This window comes from Temnothorax americanus, unplaced genomic scaffold (assembly GCF_048541705.1).
Source record: "Temnothorax americanus isolate GAGA-0224 unplaced genomic scaffold, ASM4854170v1 Scaffold27, whole genome shotgun sequence".
Lineage (NCBI taxonomy): Eukaryota > Metazoa > Arthropoda > Insecta > Hymenoptera > Formicidae > Temnothorax > Temnothorax americanus.
In genome coordinates, this window is record NW_027509411.1 from 763,405 (window position 1) to 788,081 (window position 24,677).

The 24,677-nt window shown below is 45.3% G+C and overlaps 1 protein-coding gene across 1 annotated transcript in view; it reads left to right on the plus strand.

Annotated features, from left to right (window-relative positions):
* Positions 1-5,646: 5,646 nt before the first annotated feature.
* Positions 5,647-24,677, plus strand: part of Mam (neurogenic protein mastermind) — a 91,927-nt gene continuing 72,896 nt past the window's right edge. Inside the window, exon 1 of the mRNA XM_077409799.1 lies at positions 5,647-5,783. Within this exon, the coding sequence (XP_077265925.1) occupies positions 5,778-5,783 (6 nt within the window). The 5' untranslated portion in view covers positions 5,647-5,777. The remainder of the gene's footprint in view (positions 5,784-24,677) is intronic.

Genomic DNA, 24,677 nt, shown 5'->3' on the forward strand with positions numbered 1-24,677 from the left:
TTAGCATAATACGCGGCAGTCATAATCGCGCGTATCGCGGCTAATCGCGGCGCATTTGGCGCGATTAAAAGTTTTTTCTCGAACGCGCATTCATACACGTGCACGTAACGGACGGCGGATGAGCATCCAGGAATTTTTCATCAGTGATCTCCTAATAGGACAATCCCTCTGTATACTTTTCAAAATTTTCAGATAACATTCTCATCGCGTGTACGCATGATTGCGGGGATTTCCCGGGCGAGAGCCACTGGCTAATTCACTGGCAAGCTGGCGTGACGATGCGTCGTGCACACGTCGACGCGCTGCACTTGCGTCGCGTCGCGTCGCGTCGCCGCTCGATGTGCGAGCGGAGCGATCGGATGAGCGCCACTGGGACGGATTTATAGTAAGTGTAAGCAGAGCGGTACAGATGCGTCCGTCGCCGCGCACTCGGCCGCTTGCGCTGGCGCGCGCGTCCGCGCCCGCGCCACCCGCTTCCGCGCGATCCCCCCGCGCTGTTGAATCCCGACGCGCACCGCGAAGCCGTGATGACGCAACGGTCGAAGTGGAGGAGGTTGGATGTGTACGGGCGACGCGGACGTGTCGTGCGAATGCGCCTGTGTAAAGTCTCCGACGCGGCCAGCTGCACGGGAGGGCCGCCTTTAAGTCGCTCTTGCGACTACGTCGCTTCCCGCGCGCGTCGTTACACTCTTCCTTTTTCTTTCTTTTTCTTTCTCTTTTCTTAGCTTGGCAATGTGGTTTAAAGACTTCTTAAAGATGATATTGTGTTAACGTCGATCAAGCAGGCCTTTGTTTTCTTTTTCGAAATAATTGTGACTATACGACTGATCTTAGAATCAATCATTGTTTTTTTTTATTAAACATTATTTTAATGTGATATAATCAAAAAAGAAAATATAATAAAATGAGTCGAAAAATGACTTCAGGAATCAGAAAATTAATAACGTGTTCACGGTTGTTCAAGCTTGAATGATTTGAAGGACGAAGGACGATGTGTCACACGTCAGCGAATTTGTTTCGTTGCCTATCAAAATCTCACTCTGGCATCGCGCAAATATCGTCGCAATTAGAAACACTTCCAAGGAATGTTAGGAACGTTCGTAACGATAATTTAAGCGATTAAAATAGCGTTCCTGGTACACCGACTGTTTCGCAGCGTGTATACTATCAGTGCGATATACACCGGTCGTACGCAATTACGGTACACCCACGGTGGTTGGAGTGGGAAGGTGGGTCCCGGGGTGGAGAGAGAAGGAGCTAAGGTTCGTTCTAGAAGTCGCGGAGTCGGGTGGCATCGGGCAGACGGCCGGCGGCGTGGCGCGGTGCGGCGCGGAGCAGAGCAGAGCGGAGCGGCCTCGGGTGCAGATCGGAGCGAGTCAGGCGCGGCGGCGGAGTCGCGGTTGCGCCGGCCAAGTGCCTCGAGTCGGCCCGAGAAGGACGACGAGCGGTGTCGAGTCCGGCCGAACGTAGCCGACGCCGTCGCCGTCGTCGCCGCCGCGCGTGCCTCCCCGCGAGAGGAAAGCGCCAGGCCGCCCAGAGCCCAGAGCGGTCGCGGGTCGCGGCGCACGTAGTCAGTGGCTGGCGACTTCTCGGAGCGTCAGGTTCTCCATATCGGGGGGATGTGTCGTCGCTCCGCGTCTCCTGGCGAACCACGTGCGCAGCGGTGACAGCTCGTCCTGCGCGACGTAACGACACGGGCGGGGAGGGGGCGTCCTCGGCCTCGCGGCGAAAGACTCGTCGCGAGATGTGACTCGATACTTCGGAGTTCGACGAGTCCCCTCGCGCATTGTTTCGCTTTTGGCGAGATCGAGACTGATGCGTGCACGCGTAAAGAAACACAGCAGTGCGTCGATTTTGACTGATTTATCGATTTAGTGGATTTTCATGAACGATATAACATGTTGAAATGTCATATTAATTCATCAGTGATCTGATAATGGGTGAATCGTCACGACAAATCTAACTGGAGCTCCCTCCAAATTTTAAATTCAATATCGCGCGGCATGCACCCTCCATAAGATCTGAAATCGAATCTGAAATACGTGGAATATACAATTTTTAACGAATTTCGCAAAGTGTCACTTTTTTAAATGCTCGACGAACACGAATAAAAGTGAGTTTTCGACGCGGTATAGGATTCGTGGACATGTCATGACGTTTGCTGTAAACTTGTCGCGATAACTTGGCCAACGCCGCTTATCATTACTGAGAGACTTTCGTTAGCAACTCTTATCGGGCTACGAGAATAACCTGACCGTGCAGCGTAAACATTATGAATGCAGGGATCTTTCAATCGAGCGAATCGATTTCGTATTATCATGCCGGCACGTCGTGGTCGAGGCGGCGCGTCGTTGTAATCGCGTGACGCGCGCGGGAAACTCCGAAACGATATCTGCGCGACGCTAAAGTCATCGGTTAAGAATACCTGAATAAAAAAGTGAAATTTTGAGAATGAGAATGCGATACCTTCGCGAATTGTCCTTCTGAGAACGTAGTAAAAAAAAACAAGAACAAAGAAAAACAACGTTGAAGGGAAAAGAGGACGAGGGCACTTTCTGAAACACGGAAAATCCGTGAAACGCGCAGCGGATGAGCGACTGAACGAAAACGGAAAAAAGAGGGAAGAAAAGAGTTGGCGGCGAATCGTGGAAAGAGAACGGAAACGCGAAGGGGGAGAAATAGAGATTTCTGGGCACGCGCACTCCACCTGCCAGCGTGTAGTGGCACGCGCCATACTCACCGCCTCCTCCCTCTGCCACCCTCGTCGTCACTCACGTTGCCCCTGCACCCCTCCTCCCTCCCCCCCTCTCTCTCTCTCTTTCTTCGTTTTCCTCGCCCACCCCCAACTCTGTCCTATCTTCTCTTCTCTCCCTTTTTCGTGTGCCCTCCTGGCCCTACCGTGGCAGCCGTCGCCGCTTCTCCTCCCCCTCTCCTATGGGAATCCCCTCCCGTGTTCCTCTCTCACGCGTGCCGTGGCTACGAAGAGACCGGGACGCGCGGGAGTCAATCGCTCGCGGTCTTCGACAAGGCGAACAACCAACGTCCTTGCACTCTTTTCCTCTTCGCTTTCCTCTTCATCAGCGCGTTTGATTTTTTGAATATTCACCAAGTCCTCTTCCTGTCGATCTGTTAAACGTACGTGTCGGCAAATGGACACTTTTCCCTCTCTTTTTGCGCGAGCTTTTCCTTGTTGCGGTCTTACACGTGCACCGCCGGTAGCCGTAAACGACAACGTTATATTTCAGTCCCTCTCCTCAGTCAGCTTTCGCGCCATGTGCCGCGAGTGGACGAGTGCGTGAGTGCCTCCCTCAGCAAATTAAACGTACGGCCGATCCTAGTGGCCCCCACGTACCGTTCGTCGTTTAGTTTAAAGGGGCGCAGCAACTACCTGCTCGCTCGTGGGCGTCGGATGGCCGAGACGCCGCACGACGAGAGTCGTCAGCCGATGTTTGCGTATGAAAGAACCCGGTCGCCCTCCTCCATCTCATCCTCCTTCTGCTGCGCGTCCATTGCGTGGGGGGAGGCACGCGCGATCCCTGTACTGTAAACCGAGCGAGCAACGGAGCAACGGGGAGGACGACGACGACGGCGACGAAGACGATAACAACGAAAACACGTTGTACCGGCAACGGAGGGCGCGCGACGGAGGGCCACGAGGAGAAGCCGAACGAGAGAGGCCGAGAGGGAGAGAGCAAGAAGACGCGTGAGAAGACGGCAGGAAACGGAAAAGAGCGGGGCACGATAGAGTGGGAAGCGACGCGTGCTTAAACGCGTCGTTTCTGCCATCGCGGGCACGAAAATAATCTCGCGAGAGAGTAGTTAGGCAGGAGGCGCGCGAACACCGGATCGGAACACCGACGAACAAACGAACGAACAAAACACCGACGCGGCGGAGGAAGGGGAGGGCAGGCGTGCAAGAAGAGTGAGGCCTGATATAACAGTCCGGCATTTCGCGCGCGGTGCGAGTTTCAGCAAGCGGTGACTGGAATCGCGACGACGGGACGGTTCTGCTCGGCTCGTCGGTGAGGGGAGGTCGAGAGGACTCTACGAGGCGTACGAGAGCGCGCGCGATCAGTCAGCTATACGATCGTGATATCGCGCGCGGCGATACGCGCCGCTTTTAGTCTTCTACCGCCCCGCCGAGAAGAGTTGGAGTCGTCGCACGAACGATCAGCTGTTCTCGCCGGAGTCGCCGTGTTCACCGCAAGTCGCGTATCGCCGCGCGACCCGACCGCTCGCCCGCTCGCCGACAACGATCGTCGCGAGCGAGGGGGACCACACAGCCGCGTCCCGTTGGACCCCGCGTGCATTCCGTGTGTCGTCGTTCGGAAAACCACCTGTTGACGATTTACGAGGGAAAATCGAAGCGCACGTTTGCCGCCGACGACGACGCCTCCACCTCCGCCGCCGTCGCTGCCGCCGCCTCCGTTACGATTTTCTTCGCACGCCCATATCCGTTCCCACGCTCGTCGAGTCGGGGAGAGACCACTACGGTGCCGGATCATTTTCTGGAACGAAACCACGTCATGCCCGAGACCTGCGATGCGAGGCGATAGGCGCGAGCCGTCAATAACGAGGACGCGCGTGCCTTCTCGACGAGGCATTTTTTCACTGCTTGAAAAAAGAAACTAAAAAAGTACGAAAATTGAAAAGACTGTGGAGAATACGGAAACTGTATGGAAAGTGCTTGCCGCGACTATTGTATTTTGCGGAGAGTGTGAATTTCTGGGCGAAAGGCTGGTAAAACGTTTCCGAAAAATTTATACAGAAACGCCGTGAGATACACAATCGCATACACGATCGCGCCGCCTCGATTGTTTTTCACGGTCGGGATCGGTTATCGTTGATACGCATCTCGTCGGTGTCGGTTGGACGTCGCCGGCTGTGTCAGAGAACTTGGCGAGTTCAGAGGTCAGGCAGTCGCTAGCGGGCGATACGCGGCGTGCAAGGCTTACGGTCGAAAGAAGTGTCACGCTCTCTCGGTGAAAGAGGATCGGTAACTCGAGTGAGGAAGCGATAAGGCCGAGAGACGAAAAAGATTTCTCAAACCACGTCTGAGACGCGCGCATGCATGAAAAACGACGTGTCGATATGTGTTAGTGCGTGTCGACGATGGTAGCTAGTCAAATTGTTAAGATGGGCATTACATTTCACGAACGATCGATAGGAGGAAATCGACGCTGCGCACGCTGTTCCGGAAGCGTGGACGAAAGGATTGAGTGACATTTAGCGCTAGCGAGAGCACAAACGAATTAAGTGAAGACTCTCCGGTGCTGCAGCTTGTCGCGCTTTTTCGCAGTCGAGTGGCGTTTAGTCGTAATTCGATTCCATCGGGATAACGGTACAATCGAACAAATATATCGTTCGCGTGGACGTACGTCTTCTCCGCGAATGATCGAACGACGTTGAATTTAATTATTATTATTATTCGCGACAGTTAGCGAACATTCGCAAACGTTAATTAGTGCTACGCGCCAAAAATCAACGAGGGACCGGAGCAGAAACAGTGACGCGTATCGCTGCACGAGCAAAGGAAAGATGACATTCAAGTTTCGTTGAAATTTCCAATCGTGACGAAAAAAAGTGTATCGACGAGCGTGTCGAAGGCGAAATCCGTCGCATTGATATAACGACACAACAATAACGACACAACAGAACGAAGGAACTGGAGGGGCATGGTGGGCCCCCCTCTGCCAGGGCCTCAGGCCCGGGTGGCCTCTCTGTGAAAAGAAATCTTTCTTCAATCACGTCGTTCCTGCGACATTAGACTGCCTGGAATGATGGTACGTTTACCATTTCTTTTGCAATAGTTAATTTTATCTATAAAAAAATTCACAATTTTATTTGCAATGTAAAAAGGCGAAAGCCTCGAATCAAACGCTCGCTATTGTCATCGCGCGATTTAATTTGCAGCTGCTTTATTTCAATATCAATTAATTCGACGCGAAAATCATGTTTTAACTCGAGAACCAGACGGGTGTGTTTGACCTTCCAGTAAGAGAAGAAGGAACTTTGAGGGTTTCGCGATATTTCGCGCTCACGGCGTCCGTTTCTTGTCCGTCTCTTCCTCTCGGAGGTACAAAGAAACCGGAAACTACTGACCGTCGTAACTGTATTACGCACCGTACAGGCCCCCGCTGTTTGTATTAAAATCGCGCCTCATGTGTCTCGAAGCATAACACAGGTGCATCCGTACCGTAAGTTTGCATTGCAACACCGCACGTTACTCCCTCATGTTGAATAGCAATAGAGAGAGAGGAGGAAACGAATATTTATTCATCGCCAGGACTTGGAAATTTCGCGTCGCAACACTCGAGGATTTTCATTTACGCGTCGTCGCGCCCGATCGGTTTTATTGTCTCACTTCTGTAATCGATTCATAATAGCGGACGAGTGCGAATATCGGCGGGCGAATTGGATTAAACTGGAAAATTCGTCGAGTCGGAGAAAGCGCGACGATTGAGTGTAAGATCAACCGCTTCCTCGAGGCGATCGAGAGAGTTGGCGGCGGAGTAGGTTGAAGCGAGCGGAAGTGATTCACCCTTTCAATTCCATTCACCCGCGGTTACTATAAACGCAGGCTTTATTTCTGTCGCTCTCCGCTTAGCGGGATTACTCGGGGGGGTGCAAATGAATGTTTCTCGATGTTTTCTCTACATTTCTTCTCGACAATCAAAATTCTCTCGCGAATATATCAGCTAAAAATTTTTATTCTGCAACATGACACGCATAAAACTCGTCGCGTCTTATCTGCAATTCGCCACATGGAGGATTAGAGAAAGATACGACTCGACTCGTACCACTCGAGTCATCCTCGCGATATCGAAAATCAACGGTCACGATCTATACCAACCAAAGCCGAGTTGGATCGCGCGTAAGCCGGTGTTTGATTACAGGTGGTATCATAATAAATTCGATAATGTCGTTCGGAGAGGTTGAAACGAACGATGTGGGCTGCGTTCGGGGAGCGTACTATTAGCGCTATTGCATCATCCTATCTTTATCGCTCATCAGGTGTAAAACAAGGATAGAATAAGCAAATAGCACTAATAGCGCGCTCCCCGAATCCAGCCGTGGCGAAAGCGCATCGCGCGGCGCGGCGGGCTCGGATTTTCCTCGTAGCGCGCGCGAGACTCGAGCTAATTCTGTCGCCCGGTTAAACTTTCGCTCGCTCCCTCGTTCACGTCGCTCGCACGCGGGAACGCCCGTGGAGCTGCATGCGCGCACGTAGGACAATAGATTGACCGCCAGCGCGTCTAACGGCATTCTGGCGGTCGAGCGACCGATAATAGGGGCATCCATCGCGCTCCGCTCCGCGCCGGTTCGCGGACATTCCGCCGCGCTGCTCTCCCTGTCCTTGATGCACCGGTTCCGTTGCACTAATGACCGGTTCGCGATCCGGGGCGTTAGTCAGCGGAATCGGCCAGTCATACACGGCGACGGCGACGACGGCGCGGCGTGCCGTATACCGTTCCGGTATCCTCCGGTATTTCCCAAATTCTACAACCGCAGTCATCATCGCTTCTTTGAAACCTCGCAACCTTTGTCAAATATGGAGCTTTGACATCGTTACAGTTTGAAATTGTATTAACATGTTAAAACTACGGTAACATTTTTAATAAATTGCAATGATTGAAACTGATCGGCGTCCGTCAATGGAAAGACATAATGAGAACTTTCAAAGTCTAGATAATTATGTATTACATTGCTATTAATGTAGATTAATGTAGAACATTATTATTGTAACATTGCTATATAGGGAGTTTGATACGAATATGCTCCGAGCGCAAAAAGGCGACGTTAAAATCTCCAGCGCATTCCGTTATCTTCCGCGTTTCACCGACGAGTCAAAATTAGTCTAGCGATATTAACGTAACTGTGCTTTCAGCGTGGCTTGCTGAGTTCTAGTTCATAGCTATTATCTGTATAAAGCTAGCTTCTCTTATAGTAGCCAATCTATACTACGGTGCTCTCGCCGAGAGAACTCCGACTTGTACCATTCCTTTAAATACCGTTCGCAATTCAGCTGAATTAAACTCGTGCGTCAAGTCAGCGCGTTAATTTCTGGCGCAATAGCATGCGCACCTATTTATGTCACTTATGCGAATTAACGTTATTCTAAAAACGTCTCGGTATCGTACATATAGGCCTATAGGAGAAAGAAATCGGCTGTCCGATTTGAAATTTATCCGAGCCTCGATTCGAGGCCTCGCGTCGGAATCGCATCCCGGCCGCCGCGCGTCAGGAACGAGGATTCGAGTATAGCGGGCGGGCGCGTGTTTTCAGTTTAGTGACGCGGTGACGCGTGGCGTGTCATCCCGATTTCTGGCGTGTCATAACAGGGGATTAAGCCTCGCACGGGCGGCGCGACGCGGCGGACGGATGGACGGAAGGACGGAAGGACGGGGCCGGCTCATGGCTGCGCGTCGGAATTATTTATACCACTTGATTACGCGTCGCACTGCGCCGCGCCGCGTCGAACCGCGCCGAAGCGACCAGCGGAAACGAACGACTCTTGGTGATGAAACGAAGCGAGCGAGCGAGCTAGCTCATGGCGCGGAGAAGGTCTCTTTTTCCTCTCCCGTCCATCGTCTCCGCGCTGCACGGATCTCGCTCTATTGACGATCGATGCCGAGGCGACGCTGCAACCGTCGATCGCGCCGCGCCGTCGGCGTATGTATGTACATATACGCTCGGTCGTTATCGGCAACGTCAGGAGCGCGATAACGAGGACGACGACAATTCGCGTCCGACGTGGAATGACATTGAGAAAAGTCGACGCATATCTCTCTCTCTCTCTCTCTCTCTCTCTCTCTCTCTCTCTCTCTCTCTCTCTCTCTCTCTCTCTCTCTCTCTCTCTGTTCTTTCTCCCTCGCTCTCTCTTTCTCTCTTCCGAACGACAGTCGAGTATTATTCGACGCGGAATTTCGGGGCGTCCTTGAGCGTCTTCTTTTAATACCGCAGAAAACCGCGATATCGATGCAAAAGGTATATACTGCGGATTGATAAGACTGATTTGCATTCGTATTTTTAGCTCACCGATTTGTCGAAATCTGACAGATCATTATTCCCAGCGTTGTTTAAAATGTAATACTGATTACCTCAGCAGTATTTATGGCTCACTCAACCTTCTGTATTTAATTTAATATATTAGTTATATACTAGTTATATACTAATAAATTGATGGTCACGGTAATAATATAATTTGTATCAAAAGAGAATGCTATCGACTGTCGTTACCTTACAGCGAAAATAGAACATGTTGCCATACAAGCGACGGATCCGCCAGTTCACCGCGATAAATTTACTTCGGAGACGAGTGGGCGCTCGTTGAGACCACCGAGATAGATCGCTGCGCGCTATCGACATTATTACGTCTGCACATCTCGCTCAGAAAACGAGATCGCATCACTAAGGAAGATCGCGGCGTTTTTGCTGATTATTTTTCAGACGGTGTATAATCTTGCCGATTTACGTCAATCGTCGCAGTTTATCGCGCGACACGATTCCGCATGTATATGTACTAAGTTTTCGAAGAAAAAAACACGATCCCGCGCCTTCGAAATTTTCGATCACGAAAATATCTATCCGGCGACCTTGGGCGGATTATTGGAGTACACTTTAAACTTACACTTAAATCCTACGTCTCGCTTTCTGTAATTCTGTGTGTCGATAGTCTCTCTCGTGTGTCCGTAAAGGATATCTATATTTAGCCTGCGCATCGAAGATGCAATCGGCGGGAGAGAAAGACAGAGAGGAGTGGTATAATGGAGAAGACAATGAGGAGCGGAGGCAGAGAGTCGTTCGAAATAATCGTGATTCGTGAGCATCTCGCGCGCGCATCGATGCTCGTGCCTGGACACGTACCTATATATGTCTGGACATTTTCATCACTTTAGTCCTTAAATAAGTTTATAACGCGAATTAAAATCAAAGAATCAAAGATGAAAATATTTTTTGTGTATTATATGTTTATTTTTGATTTTAATTCGCGTTATACTTACTTAAAAGCTAAAGTGATAAAGGTGTCCAGACCTATAGATCTTAAGTGTCCCGGCATTGGTACATTTACCTTACGGCGCGAATGCGCACCGATGCGCGTCGCGACGCGTACGCGACGGAACGCATTCACGCCGGCGTCATTCACGGCCTTTCTTTTTCCTTCCTCCGCGTGAACTTGCTCTTTCTCCCGCAACCGCGAGATAGCCTATGTCCGGTTTTTTCTCGCCTTCTCTCGTTTCGATTTTTATGCGCGTTTCTATTCATTCTTTGTCACACTATTCATTTAAGTCGCAATTCACACCGATTTCGTATAAATGTGTTTTCTCGCGTCATCTTATCATTATCTCTTTCTTTTCTGCAAATGTAAGTATTCAGCTTATTGTTTGTAGCTACGGAATACGTAAACTTTTTTACATTCAGAAACTATTTATCCGTTCGGATTTTGAACAAGCGTAACTCTCTCGTTTCTCTCGTTTCTTTGTCCAGGAAACGATAGGAGAGGAACCATTGCGCGCAATTCGCTACGCGAAGCGCCCGTATGCGGTTTACGATGCGATAAACCTCCGCGTTTCTCAAACTAATTTCCAGCGTGACGAAAAGTCGTTCCGGCCATGAATTCTCTCTCGCGCGCGCGCCCATATCCAGAAATATCGCGTGCGCGCGCGCGCGCACCAGAGAGAATTTCTGGTTTCAGTTTTCTGGACTTTAGCCATGCGGTTCGCTCTCGCTCTCGTCCGGTAACGGAGATATTTCAAGAGAGGGAGCGCGAGAGAGGGAAGAGGTGAGAGAGGGGAGGATCGCGCGCCTCCTTGACGGGTTTCGCGATAGCTCCCACTTTCACGAAGATCGACCGAATTCATTATTCGCGCACCGTCTCTCGCGCATCTCGTCCATGCATCATCAACACACGCTTATTTACAGAGCGCCTCGAAATTATCGCTCCTCTGCTTTGAATCTTGGACTCTTTGACAGAGTGTTTTGGCGGAGATCGTTATTTAACGAAAGTTTAATCGTAGAATGTTGTGTAGAAAATTTTGGCCAAAAGAGAGGCGTCGAATCAAAGAAGCTAACTAAAATAAAAAAAAATACAAAATCCCAATTCTTGTTTCGATCAAATGTAGAAAATTTTGAAGTGAGAAGAGCTACAATAATATGTTCCCAGCTTTATATCATAAATAATAAACCTTATGCATCGAGCTCCAATCTTTTATTAGTAAGACACGTCCTAAGTACGAAATTTATAGAGGACGCGTTCGACTTTCATTGGAATAATAACGTAAAAAGAAATTCCCTAATTTTCTAGATTTCTGTAAATTTACCGTCACTTGAAAATTCACAAGTACTTCGCTGAAGTTGAAATATATATCTTCGTGAAGATATATTCCAACTCTTTAGCGTTTGAAAATCGAGCTTGTCAAAATTACGGCATCTGTATAATCTCTTTTCGCGCGCGGCCGGTTCTCAGAGAAATCGAAACGATATTTTTGTGCGATGGGTCGATCTCACGGGCCGCCAGACGATATATCTCGGTTCGCGCGCGCGGGACCGCTAAAGCGGCAGCTCGCCTTTAAATCAAATCGAGAACGGCCGCGGTGCGGTGCGGTGCGCATAGCTGGCGTGGCTGTGTTGCGAAAGCGCGGAGTCGTAAAGACGCATTATTGGCTCTCTTTCTCTCCGCGCCGCTTCGTCTCCTTCTTCCCTCCCCCGTCGCGAGCCCGTAGGTGACGAGGGGTGCGATAGAAACGGGTTGCGAGGGTGCGGGCTTGCGAGTGCCGAGGACGAGAGGTAAAAGAGGAGACGGAGGAGCTGCCGGTGGAGGAAGAGGATGAGGAGGAGGAGGAGGAGGAGGAGGAGGTGGACGAGAAACTCGTTCTCATGGCGAGGGTCTCGGCAGGCAGGTTCGCCTTTCCTTCTCGCTAGGACTTGGGCACCGAGAGAAGGAGACCGAGAGGAGGCGAAAGAGGGTTATACGGCTGAGAGCAAGGGATAGAGTAAGCGAGAAAGAGAGAAAGGGACAGAGAGAGAGAAAGAGGGTGGGAAGAGAGGGTCGTCGAGCTTACGGAGGGTGGAGGACGCGTAAAACCTCCGGCCGCAGATCGATAGGCAGGTCGGAGGTGTGTCGTGTCTGTTAGACTTTGGCCTGAACTCGCTCGCGCGCGCTCGGCTACGTATATCGAGCCCACCGAGGCCGCGCCGTATCCGCGCCGCATCCGTATCGCAACTATCGCAACGAGAGCGCGTTGTACACTTCGCGCGGATCCACACTTGACACAACTACCAGGAGGAGGAGGAGACGCAGGACGTAGCAGTGTCGTTTAAGTATGTACGATTTCGCGGCTGCTTCGGTTCTTCTTTCGAACCACCATCTGGCGATTCTACGAAACGCGCTAACGGTCGCGACGCGATCCCCTCCAACAGACCGACAACTTAACGATCCTTTATTTTGCGGATCTTCGCTGCTTGATTCTTAAAAAAATATGCTATTCTGGTAAAAATTAGAAAATTACCTAAATTGCTTGTGATATCAAGTTGAATGAATTTTGAAAAAAATACACTGCGATATTCCAGAAAGTTTACTATATTAAAGAACTATATAGGTAGAATAGTACAGTTTCTATAGGTGGAAAAGTTCGAAGGATGTACTTGCGACCGCGTATCATTTAGTGTAAGGAACGGCGGATTTCAGATTGGATAATCGAGCTTCCGACTCGGATTATTTGCGTCATCATAAGACAATAATAATTACGAGTATATACACAGTGCTGTCTGGTCGAATTATATCCTTTGTACGGCTTCCGTAATACTTAATCGATAGTACCGTATTGTCAGCTATACCTTTGTATTTCTTTCTCAACTACCCCGATATATCTTAAGCGATATTACCAGCATTTCATAGTATAATAAATCGAAACGGGAAAGGTCTGGAAAAAAAATTATATCCGTTCTCTTAAAAAATATTAATTTTAACGCTCGTGATTTTATTATCTCCTTGATGTGGCAATTTTATCAGCAATGGCATGAACTTTTCTCAAGATAATGTTTAATGATTCAATGTATAATACGTTTACTTAAACGCTTCAGTACTTCCGTGTGTATATTTATTGCTTCATTATTTTTACGCCCGATGACATTTATTCTTTGAGGTTTAATTCTGAATTGCGCAGGCGCATGCGCGAGATAGGCGACTGTAATACTTTGCGACAATTCTTCATTCTCTAAACATTCGAAGCAGTGCATAATTATAATTAACAAACTATCTACTTTTTAAAATCTACTACTCAAGATCAACTGCTTCTTCAAATCTTTCGATAAGTTCTTTCAAATAATACATTATATAATAAGTAATACATTTATTGTTATACAATTAGATCCACCGATTAAATTAAATCGGCGCGAAATCTTGGCGAAAAATAATTTAACTCGCAAAGAGCCTCAACCTTGATCTCCGATCGAGAATCGCGCACTCGCGTAATCTGGCGAGCCCGGGCAGCGCATTGCAAATGGTAACACGAAGGATTCGTAACGAGCCGTATCGGGAACGACGCCGCGCCGGTAACGGAATGGCTGTAAATCATCCACCGCCGCCGCCTGTACTCTTTTGCAATTAAATCGCAACTCGCGCGCGCGCTCATTTCGAACGAAGGGAAACGTATCACCCGCGAGAAGGCAGCTGTAAATCACGAGGAGTTAATAAAGCTCCGGCGCTTCCTCGTTTCGTAGGGGCATCTTCCCTGGGCGAGCGAGAAGAAATTCGACGGGAGGGAATCGTGAATCATTGATCGAGACCGTCGGGATCGAAGCAACGGATTAAAACATCGTTATTCTCGGATATTCCGGATATTATTCCGAAGTAATTATAAATTGCGCTAAATTATATACATTGTTACCCACCATGTTAGGATCCCTTGTAATATCAGATCCGCCGATATGTTAAATTAAATTGATGATGAAATTCTTGTTTATTTGCGGGAGATAATTTGAATCGCAAAATCGTTAACTTTTTATCTCTACGCGCGACGACGTATCTCAAAAGTAATTGGCGCGATTTAAATGCAATTGTAGATGCATTTTATAAAAGTTATCTATATAGCCTCATAGTAATATATAGGTAACTGCGAATGGCGCTGCAGGAATACACATGAATTTTATATGAATCATGGGAGCATCAGTTTATTACATCAGAATCTCATTTCGCATCAGTACACTATATCTGTTGTATCACCAGTATCACATATATATTTTGTCATTTCGCTAATAGCTGTAACCATCGATATGCGCGCGACGTATCGATGCGCACTTGAGATAAACGCGTCGAAACCGATTAGCCTCCACAGAGAAACGCGACGGCCGACGCGGGGTTGTCTGTGTATCGATCGCCTCGAAAACTTTTCTCGAGGCGTGACAAAGACTTGAAGACAACTCTCGCGCCGGAAGTTGGTTCTCGCGGACAAAGTTCACCGGGATTGGGCCGATGATTCCATCTCCTAAGTTGCTCCCTCTCTCTCTCTCTTTCTTCGTCCTTTGCGCGCGCTCATAATTTTCGCATGTAAGCTGACACTCGAGAAAGTTGACATGTGAACGTAAACGTTCGCTCGATGCGAGCGAAACAGCGGAGTCGCGGAGGGCGAAGGAGGTCGAAGGGATCGATAATCTTGCGGCAACGCGCTCCCCAAAAGTCGATGCCCTATACTCGTTTAACCCTTCGCACGTTGACGAACAGCGTGTAACGAGGTGGGTGTCGCGGCGAGTGCGGACGATGAACGCACTCCGATTCTTTTCCCGTTCCCAAGAAAAGCGACTGACCGCCGTGCTTCTCCGGTAGACGAAGTATACTGAAACGAAACTATGCCATATGACGCGTAAGTGATGTAGGCAACTTGTTGTTGAATTAAACATCGACAAACTTCCGGAAAGATAGTTGCCATTTGCATGAATGTTGATAATGCCTAACCCTCGAAGGAAACACAGCGAAGGAAACACGAAGGTACACAGCGTAGAATCGTGTAGGTTAAATAGAAAGGCTTACGAGAGATTGTGTGCTGGACTACCTAACCCGCGTTTAAAATAAAAGATCGTTTCGCAATGTTGTATTTTATTTGCCACGCTTAAAGCTATTTGTTTGTCAACGTAAAGCGGTTGCACAGTTAAAATGGGTAATTATTATTAAATGATTTATATTTGAATATCCGTACGTGGGGGTATGAAGCAAAGCTTATACCGTTTTTCCGCACGAATGAGGAGTTTCGTATAGGAAATGCCCGTCGCCTACACTGTTTTTAATCAAGCGCCCCGCTTCGCCGCGGGATAGCAAGTATGAATAAAAAATCACCGTGAATAATTAAGCACCCTTTTTCCCTCGCGGGTGTACGCTTATAACGCGAATCAAACGGTCCGATGAAAAGTTTAACGCTGAAAGAAAACGCTCGCGCCGGCGAATTATCGCGCGATGAAACGGACGGGACGTACGGCTAGCGGAGATCGCACTGACACTCAACCGGTGTTTTCTGGCGGAGTAATAACGCACTCAGTAACACTTCAAGTATCTTATTTCGAAATAATTAGCCCAATCAATAAATCGAGCGATATTATGGATCCATCGCGATATTTTATTTTATATTAACGATTTTACAAAATGCGAACTTGCGCTTTACATCGAAACTCTCGAATTATGGTAATAATAGGTATACATTTCGCAAATTCGATATTAAATCTCTCCTGGACACGGAACAGTACGTCCGCGAGAAATACTCGCTGTCTATCTATCGCCGCGAAGAAAAATCGAATATGGTAAGAATAGCGCCGAATTGTATACCTTTTTGCTATAAATAAATATACGATTTTCGCGCATATAGATCAATATTTTCCTTCATGTAGTTTGTGATTTCGCCTTAGTTTTCAAAAGCTAATACATCATTATTATGTCACCGGTTTTTATAATTATTCTATTTGACTTTTAATTAGATTTTGAAGACAAACATATCGGATATGAGCGAACAATGCGAAATTTCGATCATGTCATGTGATATTGTGATCGTCGTGCGTATTGCCGTTCTTTCTGAGAATGATCATGAGCGTAAGTCGCGTGGGGTATCCACACTGTTTGTTCAATAGTCAATTCGATGCCCCGGCGCAACGGCCAAGCGATGAGTTTGCAGGGTGCTAAAATATTTTGCACGAAAGCTCTCGCGCGGCGTGGCAATAGCAACGGCAACGACGGCGCGGCCGGCGGCGGCGGCGACCCCGCATGTCGGTGCTCTGAGCTTGCAAGCTTCAGAATTTATCGCCACGGTGAAAAGCGCCGCGCGTTGCAAGTTGCAAACTCGAGTCGAGCGGCGGTTGCAGCCCTGCGATCGATCTGTGCTTGCTCTTCCTGTCGCACTCTTCTCCTCTCCTTAGCGATTCACCGAAAAATCGCACCGCTGTCATTCTCCGCTGCGACTCGTCGCAGGGATTTAGACACGAGAAGGGAGAGAGAGAGAACTATTTAATTAACAGTAAATTATACTCTTTAAACTGTTGTCAAGCAAAAGAATCAATAGAAGATTGAAAACGCGCTTAAACATAATTCATTTCAAATCTTTCTTTAATACTACGTTATAATAAATTAAATTTACTTTAAATGTACGAACAAAAAATGAAATTATTAACATGTCTTTGTGCTATAACGAGTCAGACACATTGACGATATGGAATACAGAATAAATAACTTTCGGTAAGACAGATTTTAGCTTTCGATCGGCGAGGTAATACGGAGTTGTTACGTTGGGCGCGACGCGACGTATCGAACGATTTTGCAAAGGAAACCCGTATTATTCCATGAGTAAACTGCAACACCGTGTCTGAGACACCGGGATAAGCAACGGCGAGGTATATTCCGAGCACTTAATACTGTAATGTGCACGCAATCGGCAATGCGCCACGCGAATTACACGTAAAACTTGTGGCGTGCGTGTGGCCGCGCGTCGCAAGTGGGTACCTCCCACGCACGTGCGTGAATAATTTCGCGAATTTCTCCGGCATTACGCGTATATGCATCGTCGACGGGTATGGTAACCGTGCGCCATGTTGCACATGACATGCGTGTAGGGAGTTCAGTAAAATCGCGGGATAATCGGGGCGAGCGAATGATTGAAAACAACAAAAAAATAATATTCCATAAAGAAAAGAGAATATTATTTCTCTCGGGAAATCGTGCGAATAAAAAAAATTATTTTGTACCTGTACCTTTCAAATTTTTTTTTACAAATATAGTCGTCTTTTCGCCGATTGTTGACAGAGAGTCGTCGGTAAACGTAGTCGCGCGTAACGAAGAGACAGAGAGAGAGAGAGAGAGAGAGAGAGAGAGAGAGAGAGAGAGAGAGAGAGAGAGAGAGAGAGAGAGAGAGACCAACACGCGCGACAGCGCAATAAATAAGCAATTACCGGCAAGTACGACGGCAAGATTGCGTAACGCTTCCTCTCTCTCTTTCTCTCTCTTTCCTTATCTGCCACCACTTCCTAGTCGACGCGCGTTTCTCTCGCTCTCTCGGCGGAGGTAGATACGCGCATCGGCAATACAGCCGGTTGATACGGACGTAAAAGATTTCTCGCAAAATAAGTTTACTCCTCACTTTGGATTATGCGCGAAATCGGCACGATGAGTGAAACAAAAAATTATAATCTTATGTTTTCGTTGCGTGATAATATCCACTCAATGCATTCTCCAAGCCGATCTGTTGACGACGGAGTGTATAATTGAATTGTAGCTTAATTGTGGATTTAATTATATCGCGCGTCATAATACGTCAGAATGTCGTAAGAATCGACGAAACGTATTAGCTCGCATTTGGAGTTTCTCGATTAGATTGTACTAGTCTCTCGGAGTGAATTTCGAACGTGGAACACAAATACTGTGTCATACCCGAGACACCAATCGCGATAAGATCAAGCTCGACCCGAGCGACGGTTTCGCGTATCGTGTTTATGGCACTTAGGCGCGCGGCGATCACGTGATTCCGGTGTGTCTGGCTCCGAGAGATTTGTAATTATAATTACGAATTTACATGTCAAGGGACACGACGTCGATGGGTACGTGCGCTGTATCGCGGCGATATGCTCCGTGTATGCTCGCTTGCCTCGTGCCTCGACAAATCCGTCTGTAAATATTCTTTTGTTAACATTACATCGTTAAACGCTATAGTTTTTTAAATATCCTTTATTTGGAACGACTATTTCTGCAAGATACGTGGGGCTCTCGCCGAATTCTGCAATTGTTCCGATGTGCCTGCGTGAGCATAATATTTAAATTAATCGTAAACGCACAGCGAGAAATTCTTCGGAGTATGATAATTGGTGACTCAAATTATGAATATATATATATATATATATATATATATATATATGTACAGTAACTCATGAAACTGATCAAATCGTACACTGTTGGAAAATTTGTGTTAAATATAACATAAATTACATGTCCCAAATGGTCCACTCAAATTTTTGTATTAATTTAATATAATATGGATGTGTGTTAAATAGTAACAACGATACTATGTTAAAATATTTCAACAAAAAGGAAATGTAATTCTGATCGTAATTTGAGGTTAATTAAGTGTATAATTAACATAAATTTTATGTTAAACTTAAGATTGTAGGATAAAATCAACGCACTCTTTGTCTGTAAATTTTTATTTCCACTTCTGTTATAGAGTAAAATCAACACTTTTTTTCTGTAAATTTTAACACATTTAATAAATACGTTCAAATTGTGTTCCTTTAACATATTTTTTAAATTATTTTAATAATTTTACATTTTAAGTTTGTTAAGTTCAATTGACATAGCATATGTTAAATCTACACATGTATGTGTTGATTACTTTACACAAAAATTTTAACAAAAACCTTTTTCAACAAAACTACAAAAATTTTCCAACAGTGTATCATTGTTATGAATTTTTTTTGAAAATTTGTCGTAAACAAAAATATTTGTAGCAAGTCTATATAGGTATAATACCTATTCGTTTGTGTGTCGATATTGAAAGGTCATTTTCGTCGATTGCCTTCTTCAAATCAATTGGTTGTAAATAATTGTTGTGTTGTATATTTGATCCGTTTTCTGAGTCACACTGTATACATATATAAATTTTTTTTTATGTATACAGAGTGAGGCAATAACTATTACCACCTTAAATATATTCGAATTTATAAGGCCCAGAGAAAAATTAGTGTAACCAAAATTGTACGGTACAAAGGGGGCTATCATATAGCGATAATAATTTTTGTTCAGATAGAGGCACTTCGGAGATATCAAGGTCGTCTTCATTTTTTTAAATTGATTCGGTACATTTTTTCCATAATATGATAGAGGAGCTGAAAACAAGTTCAGAACTCATGAAACAAGATCATTGAACAAGATTTAAAGTGAAGAAAAAACGATTAAAAAATATATTTTTGTATTGAATAAAATTTTTGTTTAAAGATGTTCGAAGTGATGGCCATCATTATCGATGCAACACTGGATTCTTTTGATCACTGATTGGCTTGCTCTTTTAATAACGTCGGGAGTTCCCGTTTTTCATTTGTTGCGAGAAATAAACTCAATGAAAAATTTACCAATCGCTGGATTGGACGTGGGGTCGTGTAGTGTGGCTAGCTTGTTGACAACACTGTATTTCTTTTTATGGGAAACCCTAAAGGACATGGTTTATATAAAGAAGAACCAACTACACCTCAAGACATGCAATGACGGATTGTTATAGCCTGTGCATCAATAACTCCCGACGTTATTAAAAGAGCAAGCCAATCAGTGATCGAAAGAATCCGGTGTTGCATCGATAATGATGGCCATCACATCAAACATTTTCTTTAAACGAAAAGTTTATTCAATACAAAAATGTATTTTTTAATCGTTTTTTCTTCACTTTAAATCTTGTTCAATGATCTTGTGTCATGAGTTCTGAACTTGTTTTCAGCTCCTCTATCATATTATGGAAAAAAATGTACCGAATCAATTTAAAAAAATGAAGATGACCTTGATATCTCCAAAGCGCCTCTACCTGGACAAAAATTATTATTGCTATATGATAGCACCCTTCGTACCGTACAATTTTGATTGAACTAATTTTTCTCTGGGCCTTATAGATTCGAATATATTTAAGGTGGTAATAGTTATTGCCTCACCCTGTATATAGAGTGGCTCACAATTCTTAACAGCTTGACACCTCGGAAACCATTTCATTGATTTTAAAGGTTTAGGTCTTGAATTATATGAATCTGAAGGGTCTTCAATCTGGAGTGGAAGTTAGTCCCTTAACTTCTGTTGCGTGGGTGGAATAGGGGTTATCTTAAAAATTAAAAATGGAAACCCCTATAAAAAAAATTACTTTTTTGAATTCTATGGGAGAAAACAACTTAGTTTTGCTTAAACATTTTTTGTTAAATGCTTCTATTAAAAAATACGGCGTGAAGTTTCAACTTATAGCTACATATGAAGCACTTACGAAGTCAAAATTACAACACTCTCTCTTCTGACTTATTCAATTTATTAAATGTTTAAAATGTCCATCATGGACTTTGTATCATTTAGTTATCCGAATTAACAAATTATTCCTAACATTTGATAACATTTCGGGAGTCACTGACGCGCAAGCGTCGCGTATCCTTTGCTTTATATTCTCTTTTGTCGTCGGCGATTCTAACATAACTTTTTCTTTCAGAACCAGAAGAAACATAAATAAACACTGTCATACTGTACGTTCATTAAGTTCAATTCAACTATTCATGAAAATCTTCTGAGTTTGAAGCTACTATTCAAGCGGTAACATCGTGAAAATCACTATGTTTGATATGAAAGTGAATATGCTATTATATATATATAAAGAATTATCAGCGTGCAGCAGTAATGTTTTTTGAATGTTATGCGATCAAAAAATTGCTTCGTGACTCCCGAAATGTTATCAAATGTTATATAGGAATAATTTGTTAATTCGGATAAATAAATATTTACAAGTCCGTGGTGGATAATTTGCACATTTAATAAACTAAATAAGTCAGAATGTAAAATGTTGCAGTAATTTTGATTTTGCAAGTAGCTATAAGTCCAAACACCGTCATATTTTTTAATAAAAACATTTGACGAAAAAATATTTCGGACAAAACTAAGTTGTTTTCTTCCATAGAATTCAAAATGTCATTTTTATAAAGGTTTTCATTTAAAATTTTAAAGTTAACCTCTGTTCTACCCACGCAACAGGGGTTAGGGAACCAACCTCCACATTCCAATTTAAAGGCCCTTCAGATCCAATTCAAGATCTAAACCTTTAAAATCGATGAAATAGTTTCCGAGATATTGTGCTGTTAAGAGTTATGTGGGCCATCCTGTATATTCTCTATATATCAATATTACGTACAAAAACGAGTATCGGTTTCTGGATTTAGTAAACTCCGTATTTTTAGCTGAATATATTACGATTAATAATAACTTTTTTCTTGAAAAATATATGAAAAGAGTGCACCTTATGCGAACGTTAGCATAATCTCTGGATACAATATTATAAAAGCTCCATATTTGCGTATTTTTTACTCATATATAGATATCTGTAATTCGGTATTTGTAACCATTTTTCATAATATCTCCTCATCCCGCTCATTCCCGAGATGATATAAGTAACTAAATAATTAAAAAAGCGACAAATAATATTCAATACATTTATTTTAAATTACTTCAACAATTAGCTATATAATTTTTGTTTTTGAAAAGTTTACATTTTATTTTTTCGTATTTGCGATTTTTATAACCACAATGATTTTTTCAGCATCTGACGATCTTTTATCAAGCTATGAAAAATTTGTAAATGTAAAGCTTTTACTGTATTTTATTAAAAATATATAATACAATAGATAAACTTTTGAACAATGTTCGATAGCGACGTCGCCAGCAATGAATTAGCACGTTTTTATAACAGATTTTTGTCTCGCGCTTATACGCGACATTCGATCACGCAGAACAATAGTTGCGAATCTTTCAGAATCTGACGAATTCATTCACAAAGGAAGCAAGATTTTCGGCGGGTACGAGCCCGCTCGCCCACGTTCACGAGCGTCATCCAACTCGTCCAAAAGTAACCGGCGCGGCGTGCGCGATCGTGCCAAAGCTAAATATGGCTTTGCGCGAACCGGAGAGGCGCCCTTACGCGTGTGATTTCTAGCCGAGCTTATCTCGATTTCGCGTGGAGGGAACACCGAAACTCGACGCTGTATATACGTGATCGCTTTTCTCAGGGAACCTCCCGAGCTGAATCCCGGCGCTTTGCAGGGCCACGCGATGAATTCCTCGCCCAAGGACGTGGCTGCGGAAAAAAGAATTGAGTCGAGAAGTTTCCTTCGGTGATTCTCGCGCGCGACGTCCTGCGGCTTCCGGACTCCTTTACCCTCGTTTTATGCAACGATTGCTGCTCAATTTATCTTCGATTTAATTACAGAGTGCAATATCTTAAGTTGCACTCGTCTATACTTTTTTCGTATTCCGGCGATATTTATTTTTTTATTTACGTCACTATCCTTTATTGTTATTTTTGGTATAATGAGATTGTAATTATTAGAACTCTTCTGAAAGGTGAGACGTTTAGTCTTGATTTAGCTTCAAGTAAAGCTTAATTTCGAATTCGAAATTGGAGTGCACTCTATAGATATTTAATGTCGAGCAATTCGTCAAGGAGGAAACGATTTTAGATCGATTAAAAAATTTATATGCCAAAAGAAACCGGTGTTTACGGCATACTCTGTGCTACGCTCTTTACATTTATCACAAGAAAAATTTCTACGCCATTTACCACAAGAAAATAATTATTAATTAAAAAAGAATCGTCAAAGAGCAGCGCGAGTTCGACGATGAAACGAAAAGACTTTCTGAGCGATCACGATTGTTTATAAGTGGACCGCTCCGAGTTTTCGCACGGCGAGCCGAGGACAGTTTAAAATAATTAGGTTCTTGTTTTGGAAAATGTAACAGTCAATTTATTAAAGGTTGTTACACAGCACTCGCTTTTACACTCGCTCCGATTCGTGGTCCGTTTTCGATGTCGACAATCAGTGTCGCGTATACGAATGACTACGGCGCACTTGGCTCACTGATCGAGCTCCCAGCCGGAGCAAGCGAAGCGATCGCGGCCGAAGCTCCGAACTTTTCCGCGGGGAAACTTAGATACGTGAGAAACGCTGATTGGTTCCAAATCGTCGAGCGACCAGACCATTGGTCGCTGTACGAGCGATCACGCGATGTGCACCTGTGTTCCGAGCGCGAGCGAAAACACCAAAAAAACCGGGGGGAAGGTAAATAAACGCGTTTTGAAGCAAATCGAGTGTTCTCGAATATTCCCAACGCTCGCTTTCACTTTGCGTGCGTTAGATTTTCAACAACGATGTTCGGAGGATGCAAAGGTACACAACGATGACCGCGAAAAACGGCATGGCGCTACGCGGTTAGAACTCTCCAAGGACTCTCGTAATGAAGTTGTATCAATAATAAACGTAACAGAAACGTAATAACTTCGGGGCCGAGGTGCCTGCCACACCTTATTAACCGAACCGTATCCACTGCAATTATAAAGCACGCGCGTTCCTTCGTACATTTCTGAATTAACGTGATACCGAGCGCGAATACGCGATACACCGGTCGGACTTCGGCGATAACCGCTCCCAGTAATAACCGTCACTATTTCTTTTCATAACGCGATATACGCTAGGCTTTAATTCCTGCGTTACAATCTGGAAAGGACACACAGATACAGCGAACGCTATGCGAGATGAATTCTACTTCGCTCACGAGAGTTTGCAGCCGGTCAATTTCTCCAATCTCAACGCTAATTGCGAGGGTAATTCGTGACACAGAGCACGTAGCGTAGCAAGGATGATAATTACGGCGGAAATTGTGCGAAATCTTCCTCCCTGACTTAGCGGGCCGTTCCCCTCATTCTCGGACCAATCTAGATTTGATTCCTCCTCGACGAAAATACGAAGCGGCATTTCATTAAGAAGATTATTATTAACGCTCTCGTGCCGTACTGTCACATATCACGTTATATTTAATGATATATCGTAATCAGGAGGAGCGAGCGGTTTCGAGGTTGATGCGTGGCGTAATGCGTGTTATCCTCGTTGGCGTGTGGATGAGTAGCCGTCGTTGGTGCAGGCACGACGATACGACGGCCGGTTGGTCGGTCGTCGGTCGCATGGCAGATGGACGGGTTCGTTCGGTGGAAACTGAGAGGATGCCGGCGCGACGTATTGTCGTCTCGCCGCTCGCCGTTGTGTAACCACGTCGCACATATTTGTAACGCGGTGCGCACGTTATTGCTCCATTCCGCGCGCTCAGCGCCTCGCCTATAGACACTTTGTAGAGTAGGTCGCGCCATATTCTGATAATTTCGCTCGCAGCGTTACCAGCGTAAATTAATAACGCCAAGAAAATGCATGAGCATCATCCGACACTTTTACTCGAGCAAGAGAAGGAAAATGAACATTTCACGGAAATGCTCACGATCCGTTGAGCATTTCCGCGGTGTATTTCATATTAGGATTTTCAAAATAAATTTCCGTTCGAAATGTTGATATTCCTCGTGGCTTGATTCACCCAGGCGCGATTATCTCCCGCACAAATCATTTCCATCCGTCAACGCGGATATTATTTTTTACGGTTT